General features: G+C 60.3%; 6 protein-coding genes across 6 annotated transcripts; 4 read left to right on the forward strand and 2 right to left on the reverse strand.

Annotated features, from left to right (window-relative positions):
- Nucleotides 1-113: 113 nt before the first annotated feature.
- Nucleotides 114-720, reverse strand: PLICBS_000765 (uncharacterized protein; the record flags this gene model as incomplete). The annotated part of the gene is made up of 2 exons (XM_018318198.1): nt 114-521; nt 601-720. 2 exons carry the CDS (start codon nt 718-720, stop codon nt 114-116), a joined length of 528 nt encoding a protein of 175 aa, XP_018183723.1.
- Nucleotides 721-1363: 643 nt separating this feature from the next.
- On the forward strand, nt 1364-2656 carry PLICBS_000766 (ubiquitin-protein ligase peroxin 12; the record flags this gene model as incomplete). The annotated part of the gene is made up of 1 exon (XM_018318197.1): nt 1364-2656. One exon carries the CDS (start codon nt 1364-1366, stop codon nt 2654-2656), a length of 1293 nt encoding a protein of 430 aa, XP_018183722.1.
- Nucleotides 2657-3397: 741 nt separating this feature from the next.
- On the forward strand, nt 3398-5379 carry PLICBS_000767 (uncharacterized protein; the record flags this gene model as incomplete). Its single annotated transcript, XM_018318196.2, has 3 exons — nt 3398-3707; nt 3781-4223; nt 4294-5379. The coding sequence occupies 3 exons, from the start codon at nt 3398-3400 to the stop codon at nt 5377-5379; spliced, it is 1839 nt and encodes a 612-aa protein (XP_018183721.1).
- Nucleotides 5380-5882: 503 nt separating this feature from the next.
- PLICBS_000768 (uncharacterized protein) lies at nt 5883-7013 on the reverse strand (the record flags this gene model as incomplete). Its single annotated transcript, XM_018318195.2, has 3 exons — nt 5883-6251; nt 6320-6401; nt 6493-7013. 3 exons carry the CDS (start codon nt 7011-7013, stop codon nt 5883-5885), a joined length of 972 nt encoding a protein of 323 aa, XP_018183720.1.
- Nucleotides 7014-8173: 1160 nt separating this feature from the next.
- PLICBS_000769 (uncharacterized protein) lies at nt 8174-10712 on the forward strand (the record flags this gene model as incomplete). Its single annotated transcript, XM_065599661.1, has 7 exons — nt 8174-8235; nt 8294-8331; nt 8410-9414; nt 9465-9905; nt 9961-10504; nt 10559-10622; nt 10695-10712. The coding sequence occupies 7 exons, from the start codon at nt 8174-8176 to the stop codon at nt 10710-10712; spliced, it is 2172 nt and encodes a 723-aa protein (XP_065455733.1).
- A 3336-nt stretch (nt 10713-14048) lies between these two features.
- On the forward strand, nt 14049-16705 carry PLICBS_000770 (uncharacterized protein; the record flags this gene model as incomplete). The annotated part of the gene is made up of 4 exons (XM_018318193.2): nt 14049-14265; nt 14348-15703; nt 15763-16440; nt 16497-16705. 4 exons carry the CDS (start codon nt 14049-14051, stop codon nt 16703-16705), a joined length of 2460 nt encoding a protein of 819 aa, XP_018183718.2.
- Between the last annotated feature and the right edge of the window lie 1063 nt (nt 16706-17768).

A 17768-nucleotide genomic window follows, 5' to 3' on the forward strand; every position in this document is an offset into this window, starting at 1 on the left:
GTGATGAATCTCAAGTGTATAGTCACAGAAAGACTATCAAGCCACCCCAACGTCTATGTTTCCGTCCACATTTCTAAGCCATGTATACATACCTCCGTCCAGGCTGACCCACGTTACAAGTTGACATCGGGATCAATGTTGACCTTGAGGTGCTCGCAGATGCACAGCAGCTGGCCGTCCTTCTTGCGCCTCATCTCGCCGCGCAGGGTGGCGAGCTTCTTGCCGACCTGAACAATGTGCGTCTCGATGAGGACCTCGTCACCGGCCCGGGCAGGCCGCATATAGGTGACGTTGAGGTTGCGGGTGACACCGAGGTACTGCCAGAAGCCCGGGCGGTTGACAAGGGACAGGGGCATGGTGGTGCAGAAGTCGAAGAGGGTGGCAGCGGCGCCGCCATGGAGACTCAGGAGGCGGTTGCAGTGGTCCGGCTGGACCGTGTAGGTGAATGTGACGGAAGGGTGCGGCTGGGCGGTCGATGTGGCGTGGACATCGAGGTACGGAACCAGGGCGGCCATCCAGTCCTGTGGTGGTTGGTCAACCTGAATGTTCATGAATGAGGATGAGATGCCGCGATCAGAACTGAGAAGGGACGGAACTTACCCCGGCCTTGAGGTGTCCGTCCTCGCGACGGTCGAGGGTGAGCCAGGCGCGGATCTTGCCCTCCGGGGTGTCGAGGTCTGCGTCTGAGACGCCGCCGTTGGGCTTTTGACTGCTGGACATGGTGGTGATGTCGTCTGGTTTGTAAGGGCTACGCGAGTACACCACTGGTTTTGCGGAGGATGGCGGAGATGATGTGCCCGACGGTTTCGACGTAAGGGTTAATCACAAATTGCGATTACAAGACCACCGGCAAAAGAGGCCGTGTGAGCGCGAATGACAGAGAAGGAATGATGGTGCTCAGAGTCGCAAGCAACGCTTCGGCGATGAATTGAGTCGGGCAATGACCGGTTGAAGAAGCACGGTGAGCGAACCCGCAGTGTGGGGAGCTACAGGGTGGTCCCGGCCCGCCGGCTCGACGCTGAAGCCGCCGTGTCCAGGGCGTGTCGCGGGGTTTCGTGGAGGCGCCAATGAGAGGGCCCGCGAACATTGGGCGAAAGGTTCCATTGCCGAGGCACTGCATGTGGGGTGACCAATCGACGAGGAAGGCGCCTTGTCGACCGCGGCTGCGCTCATCGCCCGACTCCGTCACCGGACCCACCTCTGCCATCCGAATCCCTTGCCCACCGGCTCGAACCCTCCATCCTGCAGCACCATCGCCCATCACGCCTCCTCCTGCTCTCGATACAGCCCGAACTACCTCCTCCGATGCTTCGTCCGCCACACTCGCCACAACCGCGCAGCGTCTCCTAGCACCCCACGAACCATGGAGTTCGTCACCGCCCTTCGGGGCACCTTTGACGACAGCAAGCCGTCGCTCTTCGAGGTCCTGTCCGAGCAGCAGCTCAACAGCCTCCTCGGCCCGACTCTGCGATACCTGCTCACCGTCGCGACCCAGCGGCACCCGCGCTACCTGCTGCGCATCCTCAACTCCTACGAGGAGCTGTACGCGCTCTCCATGCTCGTCGTCGAGCGCCACTACCTGCGCACTCGCGGCGGGTCCTTCACAGAGAACTTCTACGGGCTCAAGCGCGAAAAGGCCCTCAAGGGCGAGATCCCCAGGGCCAGCATCGCCGCGCCGCATCTCGTGCGCGACACCCTCAAGCTCTCGACCGCCGATGTGTGGAAGAACCTGGCCGTCATGGTCGGCATCCCCTACCTCAAGTGCAAGCTCGACGAGAGCTACGAGGTGAATGCGCCCCGAGCCCTGCTGGGCGCTGCGTACACTCGCATGCCCGACAATCCGACGCTACGCGATCGCTTCGTCCACTACTACCGGTGGTTCCTCCGCAACATATACCCGAGCGTAAACGCGGCTTACTACTTTGCCATCCTGGCCTTTAATCTGGCCTACCTCTTCGACCGCACCAAATATCACAACCCGCTCATGTGGCTCATTGGCACGAGGTTACGGAGAATGACTGCGGCCGACTACCAGGCGATCGAGGCGCTTACCGAGAAGCCCAAATCAGCTGCTGCCAAGCCTGGTATCCGGTCCTTCTTTTCACCCAGCGTGCTTGGATCCAAGGCCCTGTCGAGTCTGTCACTGCTTCTCCCGATGAGCATCTTTGCCCTCAAGTTCTTGGAGTGGTGGTATCAGTCCGATTTTGCGAAGCAGCTGTCGCGAAAGGCTACAGAACACATCGACCTGCCGCCTCCTGTCATATCTGGGCTGGGGCGCAAGTCCGCGCTCAAGAAGACGACCAAGATGGAGGACAAGGACGCAGAGGATGCCAGCGGCGACGATGATGGCGAAATTTCGGCTGAAGAGGCACCAATTGCGACACCATCGATGCTTCCCATCTACGTGGTGCGGCCGCCCCAAGATTCCTCGGCTTGTCCCATCTGCCAGGACGAAATCGTTACGCCGACTGCCTGCCAGACAGGCGTTGTATACTGTTACACGTGCATTCACCGGTGGCTCGAAGGGACCCACGAGAGGCAGGAAAAGTTTATGGAGGACCGCGCAGGAAAGTGGGAGAGCGGACAGGGGCGGTGCGCCGTTACAGGGAGGCGCGTTCTGGGTGGGACAGACGGGCTGAGGCGCATCATGATCTAGGCGATACCTGGGAGTCTAGAAGCGACAAGGAAATGGGCAACGTCATCGGGCGACAGAAAGAAAAGGGTCGAGATGCATATTTTGGCGTTGAGAGCGAATACCCCCTTTAGACGGCACTGGCGGCCTTAGCGTCAACCGCCCCAAGGCATGCAGACGGAAGATTCTGACGAATGGAAGACCTTAATACTTTGCTCGGCGTGGAATGAAGAGTCTCACTTGGTCTTGTCTTGGATGGTTGGGTTGGAGCGGGCAAGCTTCAACGTGGCGCGTGGCCGGCATTGCCCCGGCATTCCCCGCCGACAGTCGTCTTCGCGGCTGGTCGGCCTTCTGGAATGCAATTCTGGAAGGACAAAGCCGCGTGTCTCGGATGACAATGCCACAATGGGCCCCTTGTGTCGTTGGGCGGAGCCCGCTCGAGGCCAGGGAGACAGCCCGGGACTGGAATGCTCAGCGTCCCGCGTGCTGGGACAAGGCCCTTGTTCGCCACTGAGCCACGTTATCGCACGCGTTAATGGGAATCCAACCTCCAGGGCTCATTCCACCATGACCTGCCACTCGAATTTGAAGCTATTCAGGAGTGCCTATATAGAGGCTTTGGTTGTCACGATGGCTTCAGGGTTGGTGCTACTCGACATCCTCAAAGCGACCGTTGCTTTCTCCCAAACCAATCCTATTACCCCAATCACTTTCGGGCCATTCTTTGCCAGTCCCTTCCCGACGCTGCTTGTCTGATTGGCAAAGATGGCTTACGCCCTGTCCAACTCCTTTGTGGGCGAGTCCCTGCTGTCCAACTTCAAGTGGTTCGACGGCAAGGACCCCTCCAATGGCTTCGTCTCGTACCAGAGCAGGGCCAACGCCGAGGCGCTCGGTCTATTCTCCGTTGATGAGACGACGGGCGTGGTGAGGTTGGGGGTTGACTCTTCTCGCACATATGGCCTGGACCAGGGGCGGCCGAGTATCCGCCTCGAGAGCAAGGAGTCGTTCAACGACGGGCTGTTCATCGCCGACTTTCTGCACATGCCCCCGTCACAATGCGGCCTCTGGCCAGCCTGTAAGTACTCAACGGGAACCGCCATTGCGGCCAATCAGCAAGGGTCCATCATCTCTGACAAATGCACTTATAGTCTGGACGTACGGCACCGACTGGCCTGCGGGCGGCGAGGTGGACATCATCGAGGGCGTCAACACGGCGCACAAGAACATCATCTCGGCGCACACGGCCGACGGATGCTCGCAGAGCCCATCCATCGAGGGCATGTACTCGGGATCGCAGCGCAACGCGGACTGCGCCGTGGGCACCCAGAACATTGGCTGCGGCTTCACCCCCTCGGGCAACAGCTCGTCGTCGTACGGCGACGGGTTCAACGCGGCCGGCGGCGGCGTGTACGCCATGGAGTGGGACAACCAGCACATCAAGGTGTGGCACTTTACCCGCGACGAGATCCCCGAGGACGTTGGCCGGAAGCGCCCGAGCCCGAGCAGCTGGAGGCTGCCCGACGCCGTGTTTGGCGGCTCGAGCTGCCAGGTGGACAAGTTCTTCAAGCAGATGAGCCTCGTCATCAACATTGTGAGTCAACACAGGATATCCTCTATAGTTAAAAGGGGGAAGATAAGCATACTGACCTTGGGGCGAACAGAACTTCTGCGGCGACTACGGCAACGCCGTCTGGGGCAAGTCGGACCAGTGCGACAACTTTGCGCCCACGTGCCCCGAGTTTGTCGCCAACAACCCGGGGGCCTTTGCCAACGCCTACTGGGACGTGCGCTACATCGACACGTACCAGAAGTCGAGCTTCGAGCTCCCCGAGCCGACTACCACCATCACCCCCGTCGTCGCCTCGCCGACCGCACCGGGTGGCATCTCCATCCCCGGCTTGCCCTCGTCCATCGCCGGCGGCGGCGGCGGCCTCCTCCCTCCCGGCCACATCAACCGCGCCAAGGTCGGCAACTATGCGTACCTGGGCTGCTTCGGCTCGCGCGCGGGCTTCCCGACGTTCGTCAAGGCCGACGAGAGCCCCGCCATGACGCTGACACGGTGCACCAACGCCTGCGCCGGCAAGACGCTCGCGGGCGTGTACCAGAACGCGTGCTACTGCGCCGAGGCGCTCGACGCGGACACGCGCGCCGTGAGCCCGACCGAGGAGGGCGGCGGCGTGTGCGACCACACGTGCCCCGGTGACCAGGCCGAGTTCTGCGGCGGCAACGTCCGCGGCGCGCCGGCAGGCAAGAATGTCAACGGGTCCGAGCCCGCGGCCGGCGTCTTGCGGCGCGGCAGCAGCTCGCGGCCCCGTCGCCTGCTGCCTCGCGATATCCCCAACAGCCTCCTGCTGACCGTCTACGGCGCCGTCGACAGCAACGCGCCGCCCCCAATGGCGCCCCCAATGGCGCCCGCCTCGCCAACCGTCACGTACACCGACGTGGTCACCGCGACGGCGATGCGCACCGTGTACCCCCTGCGGGCGATGCACACCAAGGTCGTCCACGCCGGCTGCGGATGCGACGACGACGACGACGCGCCCCCCACGCCGACCAAGACGGTGACGCCCGTGGTCAACAGCTTTGTCGCTCGCCCGTCAGCTAGCAGGAACGCCACCCGCAACGGCACGTCGCCCACGAGCGACGACCCGCCCGTCGTCACGGCCGGCGCATCGACCACGTCACGCGGCTTCACGACGGCCTTCGCGGCGGCGACGATGGCGCTGGCGCTGGCGCTGCTTTTGTAACGCGGTGATCATGGTTGAATGAATCATGGTGATGAATCAAGGGTTAACGCGATAATGAATTTTGCTTTTCAATGCACAGGGATCAGGAGTTTTTGCAAGGGCGCATCGGGAATGGCATATTCATGACTGGGACGATTATTACAGGCGTTTTGCTCATGGGAGGCTGCTTTTGCTCTCCCTGGTCTGGTGGTTTTGGCGCACTGAATACCCCCTTTACACACCTGTGTTCCCCCTTTTCCCATAGCATGACACGCCCTTGGGGCAGAGTCGCGGCGAGATAGACACCTACCCACCTAGACAAACACCAATTTGAGAGAAATAAAAAATCAAAACAAATCACATTACTGTTTCTCCCTCTGCGATTGCTTCATGCAGATATTGAGGCATTCATCCAGGGCGCATTGATAAAGGAATAATCGCTATTGTTGTCGCTAATACTACAAGACGAGGGTGTGCCTATCGATACTCTTGTGAGTCGTGAAAGAGGTAAAACGAGTAAAGGGTTAAATATCGACTACAATGGCTCTGCTCCGCGCGCGGCCCGAGTTCTTGTACATCTGCGCCGCATTGACCATGAGGCTGCCCTGGTTGCTCCGCGGCCCGCCCATGAGCCACTTCCACAGCACGCTGTGGATGCCGTGAAAGACGACCTTCGCGGCGTCGACCCACGTCCCGCTGGGGATGAGGTCGCCGAGCAGGCCTCGGCGGGGCCGGGCGAGGAAATGCTCGTAGGCGAGCTGCACGTCGTCGAAATAGGCCGCCTCCTTGCCGTAGGCGCAGTGTATGTGTCCGAAGACGTGCAGGCGGGGGCGGACGCGCCAGACTTCGCGCAGGAGGTGCGGGCAGCCGAGGTCAAGGTCGCGATGGTATTTCTGAGCAAGCCGTGTCAGCATCTGGCGGCACCGCTGCCATTGAACTCAAAGGACATGGGAGGACTCACCGGAGGGCCGTGGGTGACGAGTATGTCAGTCTGCAGCGGCACCTTGCTCAGCCAGGGGTGGGATTCGGGCTTGTACTGGAATCTACGGCACAACTGTCAGCGTCTCCCAAAGACCAGGCGAACAGCTATCGCTGCCTGCCTGCCTTCAAGCAGGCTGGTGGGTGGTGTCTCACGCAAAGTTCTTGGGGCCACACTCAATAATGTCGGGCGCCCCAAAAATGGAAATGCTCCGGCCCTTGATCTCCTGCACCGTCAGCTCGCCCTGGAGATACACCAAGCCGTCCAGATTGAGGGCGGCACCCGCGCGCACATCCTCGTCGGAGCGCGCCTCCGGGTCAAAGAAGCTGTCGTGGTTTCCCGCTATGACGACCTTGACGCGGTGAGGCTGGGCCTTGAGCCAGTCGAGCTGTTTCTGGATGGCGGAGGCGGAGCCGTCGTTGGTCAGGTCGCCGGCGTGGATGAGGATGTCGCCCGCGGGGACGCTGACGACCTGGTCGTGGGTGTCGGAGATGCAGACGACGCGGATGGGCGGGCGGCTGCGCGGCGGGTAGAAGGGCGTGCCGCGCAGGAAGAGCGCGAGGTGGTAGAAGCGCGAGACGAGGTACGCCAGCGGCGACGTGAGCAGGTGGTCGAGCAGCGTCGGGCTGTCGAAGCACTCGCTGCGGCGGAGGCCGAGCCAGGTGAGGACGCCCATGGCGAGAGGCGGCGGCGACGGCGGCGACGGCGGCGACGGCTGCGGTCGCCGGGGACGGGACGGCTGATGAGGCTCGCGATCCGTGTAGTCGGTGCGAGAGGGGTTCGTCCCAGCCCGTGGCGTGTGTTCGAGAGTGGCAGACGAGGGGGGTTTCCTGTGCTGCGAAGGGCGCAGAGCACCGTTGTCGGATTGGCAGCAGAAGCCGTTGGTGGTTGGAGAGAGAGCTCCGTACAGCAGCTGTTGTCCTGCGACGGCTGTGATGTAATCGCGGCAGGGGTGCCGCTCTGCCGCTGTCAGCTGTCACACCGGAGACCGCTCGCTGAGGTGGTGGCTGCTGGGCGGTTTAGCAGGCGGGCACAGATGGATGGTCAAGCTGTCGACTGCCGCGCATTGGTCTTCGCACATTTACCTCCAATGCAGCTACTTCGCAGTTGTCACGAGTAGGGTGCTGCCAAAGAAGTCCGGCGACGGGCATGTTTTAAGACGAAACGCAAGAGCGGGCAGAGCCCATGCTCTCATTGTCGGCGTCCTGAGCGCCGCTGGCTAGACAATACAAAGTGGCTGACCAAGTGCCCGACAGGCAATGGCCAGCCCAGACGACGACCAGTTGCCGCAACTGCTCTCGCGGGCGCGCCCATCGGATCTCGCTGGTCAATTGGATCGAACGGCTCAAGTCACGACGGCGGCGCTCAATTGGGTGGATCTGGCCAGCCACAGCTTGGGCCATCAATTCCATCCCATCCCACCGTTCTCACAACCCAGCTCCAGACAGTTGCCGCCGTTGGAGAGCCCCAGCCCAGCGGGTTGTGAGCTGGCATGGAAATCGGGATCCACAACCACCGCCCAACCCAACCCCACTGATGCCGGCCCATGCCCAGCTGAAGCCAGCTAGCTCTGGAGCTGGAGCTTGCCGAAGCTTGATTTCCCGGCAGCGCGCGCGACCCTTCCATTGGGCTGGGCGGTGATGACGTCTTGCTTTGCTTGCTCGCTTGATCAATTGCTTGCATTTCCTTCACCTGCGCGATCCTCGTCACCACCACTTTCAACTCCCATATCCTTCCCTACAAGCCGACCCCTCTTCTTGGTAGCTGCCGTCCCCTCCGAGTCCTACCCCTGCAGCTCGCAATCGCAAACTCCTACCGCCGCTGGCCGCCTCAACCATGTCAAGCCTGCGGGGCCTGTACGGCCACAAGGGCGACACCGCCGGCCAGGACAATCTGGGGTACGGAATCTTAACTGCACGAGATGATCAAGCCGTGTGGCACTGACGTCCGTACCAGCGTCGACTATGTAATCTGCTACAAGGTCCCTCCCAAAGGTATGCCCTCGACAACCGTGCCTGCTCCCTCTACCGCCGCGCGTGGCGCTATCAAATACTCACAGTCTCCCTCCTCAGAACGCGCCGAAGCCGAGGCCGGCTTCGTGCAGGTCGTCGAGTCCCTCACGCGCGTCGGCCTCGCCACCGAAGTCCGCAGCGGCGACTCCGACTCCCTCCTCCTCTTCGTCAAGGCCGCCTCCCCGGACCTGCTCGCCCGCCACGTCTACCGCTCCCGCCTGCAGGACTGGCTCGGCGGCGTGCGCACCTCCGGGCCCGAGTCGGACGTCTCCCGCTCCCTCCGTGACGAGCCCGTCACCGAGGCCGAGCGCCTGCGCATCGTCTACCAGATCATAACCCGGCCGCAGAACGAGGGCGGCGCCGGCATCAGCGACTCCGCCTCCTCGGGCCCCTCCAAGCACGTCGCCGCCGTGTTTCCCCTCCACGACCAGGCCTTCAACAAGGCCTGGATCCAGAAGTGGAGCGGAAAGTACACCATCGACCAGTCCGACATTGACGAGATCCGCGACAAGTTCGGCGAGGACGTCGCCTTCTACTTTGCCTTCCTGCGGAGCTACTTCCGCTGGCTCGTCTTCCCGTCTGCCTTTGGCTTCGCCTGCTGGCTGATCCTGGGGCAGTTCTCTTTCGTCTACACCCTCGGCATTGGCCTCTGGTCCGTCGTGTTCCTCGAGTACTGGAAGAAGAAAGAGGTCGACCTCGCAGTCCAGTGGGGCGTGCGCGGCGTGTCCGCGATTCAGCAGCACCGCCCCGAGTTCAAATGGGATTTCGAGACGGAAGACGCCATCACGGGCGAACCGAGAAAGGTCTATCCGCACAGCAAGCGCCTGCAGACGCAGCTGCTCCAGATTCCGTTCGCTCTAGCCTGCGTGTTTGTGCTGGGCGGCCTCGTTGTTATCTGCAACTCACTCGAGATCTTCATCAACGAGGTCTACGACGGGCCTTTCAAGCAATATCTAGCCTTCTTGCCTACGGTCCTCCTGGTCGTCTTTACTCCTACCTTCTCCGCTGTCCTTATGGGCGCAGCCAACGTCCTGACTGACAAGGAAAATTACGAGACCACGGACTGTAAGACCGCCCCAGAGCGTTGGACAGGGCATCAAGCTGACTCCTCCCAGCCTATCATGCGGCCCTGGTTCAGAAGCAGTTTGTACTGAACTTCATGACATCGTATATGGCCCTGTTCTTCACTGCGTTTGTATACATTCCATTCGGCGATATCCTACTGCCGCTCCTCGAGTTCTGGCGGGCGACGGCGCAGGTTGTCACCTTTAGCGACAAGGCGCTCCCGACGCAAAAATTCCATATCAACCCGCAGCGAATCAGCAGCCAGATGTTCTATTTCACTGTCACGGCTCAGATTGTCAACTTTGCGACCGAAGTAATCGTTCCCTACGTCACGCACAAGGCCACCGCCAAGGCCAAAGAGCTGCAGGGCAAGAAAGCCCCAGCCAACGATCCGGCGGAAGAGGTAGACTTTCTGAGGCGAGTACGCGATGAGTGTGAGCTAGAGGCGTACGATGTGACTGGAGACTACAGGGAGATGGTAATGCAGTATGGTAAGCGGCACAGTCGAGGGAGTGTCCGTCCACGTGGGATACTAACTGGACACAGGCTACCTTTCGCTTTTTTCGGTTGCCTGGCCGCTCGCGGCGTGCTGTTTCCTCGTCAACAACTGGGTTGAATTGCGGTCAGATGCGCTGAAGATTGCCATCAGCTGCAAGCGACCTATCCCGTGGCGATCCGACTCCATCGGCCCCTGGCTCACTGCCATCGGTTTCTTGTCCTGGCTCGGCAGCATTACGAGCTCTGCCATTGTGTATTTGTGCAGCGGCTCGCGCAACGGAGCCAGAGGAACGACGTCGCAGTTCACAGCGTGGGGCGTGCTCCTCAGCATCCTGCTGGCCGAGCACTTCTACCTCGCCGTGCAGCAAGCCGTACGATACGTCATGGGCAAAGTGGAAAGCCCAGGCCTCCAGCGGGAGCGCAAGGAAAGATACCTAATGAAGAAGAAGCTCCTCCAAGAGAACCTGGGCGAGGATGCAGCGGAGAAGGCGTCTGCTCCAGGGGTCGAGACGACGGAAAAGATCACCAGGGCAACACTCGAGGAGGAAGCTCGCCAGGCATCCGTCCGAGGGCAAGGGACAGCAGAAGAGATGTACGTATCTCTAGGCTCCCTTGGGAGACCATGTGCTGACATTCTCGTGTGCAGGTTCTGGCAGCGCCAAAGAGGCATGCAAGAAACAATATTGATCGGCCGCAAGCTGATTGCACAGGTGAGCTGCCTCCGGAGAGCGTGTGCCCCGTGCAGGGGTGGGCATGGCGTTCGAGTACTTGCTGACGTGAAGTGTCAAGGGTACGTCTGAAACCGGTAGCAAGCAGGGCGATCCGGCACCAAGTCCTGGGGCTTGAGTTGACTTCTCATCGGAGACCGGGGATTAAGATGATCGGGCCGCGGGGATTGCGTGCGGAGACCTTATGTCCTGCAGGGGCAGGGTTCTTTGGGGTCGAGAGGAGAAGCTGTCGACAGTGGGTAAATTGGGATAATGTCACCGTCACTGTAGTTTTGCGTCTGAATCGGCAAAGGCTTGCCTGGCGTGCCTGTTAGTGGAAAGCGATGGGGGCAGTTCAGAGGCATCAGGGGCTGCGTTTCAATGTCAAGACAGGGATCGCTCCGTCGTGGAACATGATGTGTTTGTACTTCATAGATGGAATCCTGCAGCCTATCGGGCCAAGCTCGTAGCTTGCAACGCTGGCTAGGATTCCTACGTGCGATAGTCATGAGCGACGCGCTCGCTCCTCGTACAGGCTTCGATGGGAACGCCACGGTTACAAGGCCGACTCGGTCGGTGACCAGGCAGGCAGTTTCCCCTATTCGGTGTGTCGGTTCCGAGATCATCGGAACTAGGGGTACGACGCACGTTGGAGACAATGGATGCTAGCGTACAACCAAGACCACGTGGGGTCCGGCTGAAGGGTGAGGCTTCCGAGCCTCACAGACATACTGTACCTTGCCAGCAGGCCATGTAGATGTTCTGGAATGTCTACCTGCCAGAGGTGGCGTTAGACAAAAACATCGTGATTGGACTTTCGCGGCGGGCGCAAGCCATGGCAGCTGACGGTACACGGCAGTCGCTTCGTATGTGGATGGACGAGTGGGTTCGAGAGATGGCAGACTCGCAACCAACATGGTTTGCGCAGTGAAGACGGGGAGACGATGCAGACTGGGGCGTCCACATCAGGTGGTGCGCGCCGCCCCTGCGCCGTGTGCCGTGTGCCGCCGTGCGCCGCAGCGTAGCGCCCTGAAGTTCGCAGCCTGTGGCACTAGACGCTTGCCCTCGATAGGACTCGGAGGAGCCTGGTTCTGTCGCACAGCAGGTGAGGAAGGCAGTTGGAGGCCGGTCACCGCGGCATGGCGAGTTGGTCTCGCGGTCGCACATCCTCGGGGTGGCGTTCGCCATCACTGGTCTCATGCCTCGACTTTCTCGAGGTCCGTCGTGGAGTTGGGACCTGGAAATGTCTGTGCACGGCGTGGACGTGGAGGCGGGCGCCTTCGCACAGACCGGGCGCCTGGTTCTCATTGAGGTCCCTCCTTCCGTCTCCGCCACCGGCCGGCGTGACCTCATCCCCCATTCAGATTGGCAGGCGCGCACGGGGCTGCTGCCACGCGGTGCGGAGTCCCTGACAGTAGCCCTGGCGGCATGCACAGACTCCCGGCCCGCTGTAAACTTCACCGTCGTCAATCAACGAAGGTTGCTTCCAACGCCTTGCACACTGTGCCGTGGCTGGCGCCTTGAGCGGCCTCACCCCAACTGGCTTCGCGTTGACGACTCGATGATGCGGAGCGTCGAACGATCCACTTGCGGCAATATCACGACTTCGCAAGTGCAGCGACTATCGATTGGACCGAAGGGTGCTCGACCGGGGCTGTCGGTGACTCTATCCGGCGCCGTGGAGTCAGGGACTGGCCGAGTTCTTCAACAGCCCGTCGTAGGCATAACCATTGCCATGGGTACCCATGGACGGGGCAAGCCCATGATGCGACCCGGGGAAGGGGTCCCAGGGGTGGGAGGTGTGCCAGGCGGGGGGGTTCCGTCTCACGCAAGGCTGGTACAGTACTTCGTGCTCATACCTGGTAAGTTCCATGGTAACCCGTCCTCGTGCCTGGCTCACTCGGAGACCAGGTGGGTGTGCCGGAGTTGCGTATCGACCACCATCGCTGCTTGCATAACGGCTGAATGCGCGATGTCGCGCTGCACCACTGCCGCGCCAAAGAATGCTCTTGGCGCGGAGAGACTGCTACCTTGTCTTCGTATGCGCCTGCGTCGTCGGCAGGACGAGACCAACGCTGCCCCCGACGTTTTATCTGGACGATAAAGGTGAGACACAGTGCCTGCATTGGACCGTCCAATCCAGACTGAAGACGGCACTGGCAGGCTAGACATGCCGCTTCGCTCAGGGAGTTCATATCGGGCCTAGTATCTACTGCCGAAGGCACCCCCGAAGGCTACGTACCAACATGCACGAGACAACAACTGCAAGAGCCTGCAACTGGTTCTACAGAAGAGAGCAAACCAACAGCGGCACCGTACCACAGAAACCGTTACGGCATCGCTACCTTTGCTACCATACAAACTGGTACCTATACTACCTTGGTACCCTCGAGGAGCCAAGTCTGCGGGACCAAGCACCTGCATCTTCGTGATTCCACTTCGGATGCTTTCGGCTCTGGCCTCGAGTTCTGACGGCTGCTAGTCTCTCTTCCTGGTGCAAATCACCCTGGTCGTGCAAGCTCACCCGTGGCGGCCACCAATCGATCCTCCTCCTGCGATCAACGTGGGCGACCGGGGGCCTAATCGCGGAACCGGCGTCGTCTGTGTTCATTGGCCGGAGAGGTCCATTGAGCCCCCTCTGTGATCCATCTGGAGCAGCCACCAGCACCCGCCGCGACCCAACGGGTGCCTTTGTGGACCCTTATCAGCCCCAAGCGTGACGGGGGGCAGCCACTCCACCTCGAGAAGTCCCGCCCATTTACACCTCAAAGGCTCACACTCACTCGCCCAGCCGCGGTGCTGTCACGCAGGGCGGAGCGAGCTGCCATGCCGCATGCTGCCTTGTCCCGCCGCGCCGCAAGGCCTGCGGCATCCTTGACCGATGCAAGTCTGGGCCGGGGCGATGGCAGCTCATTAGGCTATAGGCTGTGCCATGGGGCGTGGAGTCTGCACAAGGGTTTACGTGGTGGTACTGAGTACCTCGTGAAGCTCAGGTACCTTTTGTGTGACTTGACACTCTCTCGTCGTCCATGTCGGAGCCGGCGCCTGCTCGTCTGACCTTTTCTTGCTCTTTTTCTGCCATGATCAAGCCGGTCTGATTCTTTGTCTGTCCCTCGCTCCTTACTTCGCCATCTCTTCACTCGCAGGCCGACTCCGCATTGTCGCTCTCCGATATACGGCTTCCCCAGATTCACAGTGCTCGTGGCGTCTCCTATTGTTGCGCCCCTCAATCCAGCCACGCCACAGGCCGCCAACCAACACGTTGCTTGGCTTGCTGCTGCTTGCTTGCTTGCGCCGTCCGTTCGTCCATGGGCATGAATGTCTGCTTCTTCTACGCCAGCCGCTCGCAGCGTCTCCCGAAACCATCGTCACCGCCCGATCTTGGCCGTCCGCGGACAAGATAACCGCCAGCCGGGGCCTCAGAGGACGATGGATGACGTCGTGGAGCTCGTCCTGACGCCTTTCAAGGATGTCGTGGAAAAGGGCAGGGTTGCTGCCAACAATGCTGGCGACTCTCAGCCCATGCTCAAGGCCGCCCTTGCGCTTGTCAAGGAGGGCGAACGGGCTCTGAAGCGCATCGAGCCTTTGTGCAAAAAACACCTGGACGAATACGGATCAGGTTTCGTCGATGCGCTCAAAGAAAATGGTAAGGGCCAACCAACAGATGTCGACGCGACTTGCACCCTTCGAGACCAAAGTAGAGGGCAGGTAACTAATTCTACCAATAGACGCCCTCAGCAACTACCGCACGGAGCTTACAGACCTCCTCTGGGAGTTTGACGACTATGTCGAGGCCGAAAACTTCGATGCCGACAAGTACACGGAGCTGCAGGGTGTTTCCCGCAAGGTCGCCCCCAGAGTCTACGACATCCTCATGCGAATGAAGCTCGAAGTCCCAGCACAAGGCACTGCAAACCTATTCATGTCGCAGCTGTCGCCGCCTTCGTCGCCTCACTCCATGCATCCCAACTCGCTTCTCAACACCCCACGAGACATGTATCGCCCCGTTGTCATGTCACCCCCCAATAGAGACTCGTTCAGCAGCTCTCAGACGGGCTCCGTCACGGATATCAACACGGTGGAAGACGCAAACAACCACCTCCAGAGGCTAATGAGCAACCAGACTGCGCGCAGCCGCGATGGATCCATGGATGCTCTCGGGCTGAGGCGATCGCCAGCACCTCCAGAGCAGCCACCAAACCCACCATCGTCGAACCCGTGGGATCCCCGCACCGCGACGCTTTCTGACGACGGTCGTTCCGAGTACAGCCCCGTTGAGAGGCGGCCGATGCTCCTGAGGCCCGAGTCGCCCGTCGATCCCGCCATATCTCCTTTGAGCCCCGCGCGAGACCATGGTAACGTGCGTAGGACGGGGTCCAATGCCAGCGATTACGAATCCGACGACCGGCGGCAGTCCTCGAGTAGCAGCGCTTACTCGTCCGGTTCCTTCTTTGGCCATTCCTCCAGAACGAGATCATCAAACATTACCATGCCCATCCCGGAAGAAGAGCTGGTTGAGCACTCAGTCAAGCCCCTGCCACAAGTGCCTCCGGTTCGCTACTCACCTATGCCTCCGCCGACACAAGTCCAAATTCCGCGCAGAATGTCAGCCGAGTCGCGCAGCTCCACCGGCGCCGTTCGACAGCAGCTCATTGTCGTGAACAGTGCTCCGGCCACCAGCGCACCGCCGCCGGTACCGCCTATTCCCGAAAACTATGCTACGCAGGTGGAACAGCCGCGCAGCCCCCTGTCTCCCGGTAACGCTCCGTCGGATCTTGAGGTCAGCTCGCCAGTCGCGCCGATCAGAGAGATCGACAATGGCCTCATTCCTGTTGAGACGCAGAGTACGACCCGGGGTTCAGACATGCACGCGCCGGGTCATGACTGCACCATCGGAGCGTCTGCATCATTTTACCATCATAAAGGGTTCTGCGAGGGCGCCAAAGAGGTCATCAGAGGCGATGTTGGGGTCAAGAAGACGCAGAAACCTGTGAGGCGGACGTTGTCGAGGGTTGTGGCGAGATGCACCGGTTGCCTCTATGAGCTGGACTTTGCGCAGGTCGAGATCGATGTGAACATGCAAGGTGAGCTCGACCTGCAACTCCTTTTCCACAAGAGTCCATGAACTAACAGCAATACGCAGAGGAGGGCAACTTCACCAAGTGTGACGTTGGTTATCGTCTCCGCTTCCTGCAGAAGAGCCACTTGCCCGCAAAGAGAGTCGACGACGTCTTGTACGCCTGTCTCTTCTGCATACACGAGGGTCGCACGCTGGACGAGAGCGATGCTACCGTCTTCTTCACCACCCGCGCTCTCTTCAGCCATCTGGCCCGTCATCCCCGACCGCTACCCGTTGTTCCCGGCATCACCGTCGTGGAAACACCCGACATGCCACCACAATTAAGGAATAATTACGACCTTCACTTCCCCCAGCCGCCTGCACCACATCCAGCCAAGGAGCATTCTGCAGAGATAACAGGGCTTCCGACAGGAGTTGCAAAAGAGCAGGCGCGGAGGATCTACGGGCAGAGACTTCTCTACGACCGCACAGAAGCGTTGGAACTCGCCCAGGGCGCTCGCATCAGTGGCATTAAATGGCCGCCCAAGTATAACGGCGAATGGATATTCGCATGGCATGACGGCGTGTTTGCCTCGGTTCCAACGGATGTTATCAAGCTCGACAGGCCGCTATCCTCGGAGATCAAGATGGGGGGAACAAGCCACGTCAAGGCGAAGGCCAAGTGGAAGTTTGCGCCCAAGGATAAAGAAAAGGGAGATTGGCTCAAGTTCGACAAGAACGAAATCATCACCAACATCAGTTGTAAGTCCCCAGCCATTGACTCGCGCGCCTTGGAGCATCGTGCTGATATTAGCTAGGGTCACATCCTGACCACTGGTGTTGGTCTGGCACGAACGCCAAGGGCAAATGGGGCATCTTTCCCCAAGCATTCATCGATCCCAACACAGTATCGCAAGACCAGGCGGCATCAGAGCACCATTCGGACCGCGCAAGCCTGTTATCGCATGAGAGGCCAAGAACTGCCGGCATATTGTCCAAGTTCTCGACTCGAAGACCGTCAAGCTGATCAAACAAACGGGCCGAGGACGAAGAAGCACTAGCCATCGGGCAGAGTCGCATGAGAGGCACTAGCACGAGTCGAATGGCACAGCCTGATGACCGGAGAGAAGACGGTACGCGCGGCGCGCTCCGGGTGTGAGTACCGAGCTCACCGGGGGCGCGGAGCGAGACGTGAACCGCCCATGGAGATGGAGCGCACGACCTTGGAACTAGGAGTGATGACCGAATGGAAGTAGCTGGCGTTGGAGGGCGGGTATGACATGTTATGGACTGATACCCTATGCTTCTTTCATTCTTGGCAACGTGCGTGGTTGTTGGTCTACAGACGCATGCTGGAGGTGTGTGCACGCGTGCTTGCTCCGCGGCAGGCAAGGGACACGCGGCAGCCCTCAACGCCTTGCACTGCAGAGCAGTATATAGACAATTGAGCGCTTTGCTTGCTTTTTCCTTCAGCTGTGGCCTGTCATGTCGGAGATGGTAACTTGTGAGCGCTCCCCGCGTGCTTGCTTCAACGGCCGACGTTCCGGAGAGCATGGATGGACTGACACGTCAAAGGTGTGACGGCACGGGACGCGTATTGGCCGACTAACGTGGCTTTTTGTGTGCCTGTGTGCCTGTGTCCGTGTGTAAAGCGGCAAGTTGCACACCCGCGGCGTTGACATGGTCAGCTATCTTCGCCTTCACGACGTGCTGTGTTTCACTGCACGCAGGACAAGGAACGCTGCTTATGCGGTGACATGAGTTGGCGGCGTCGCCGATGGCTCACAAGTTCGTCGCGGTGAGGGCCTGGAGAGCTGGGCAAACCGCTGTCGTGCGAACTACGAGGACACGGGGTTTGGCAGCCTCACCGACGTGCTCGACGGTTCGTAGCATAGTCTCGTGACGAGCTAGGCTGATGGTCGTTGGAGGCCACGATGCCGAAGCGTACAAAGAACGAAGGTGTTTTGCCGCAGCACCGAGATGGGGGGTCGTGGAGGGTAACATTGCAGGAGGACAGCATGCGGCCCCCTCCAAACCCCACGAGGGAGGAGCATTTGTTGTCTCGGAACGATTGGAGAGACCTACGCGGC

Source organism: Purpureocillium lilacinum (assembly GCF_023168085.1).
Source record: "Purpureocillium lilacinum CBS 284.36 DNA, scaffold_1, whole genome shotgun sequence".
Classification (NCBI taxonomy): Eukaryota; Fungi; Ascomycota; class Sordariomycetes; order Hypocreales; family Ophiocordycipitaceae; genus Purpureocillium; species Purpureocillium lilacinum.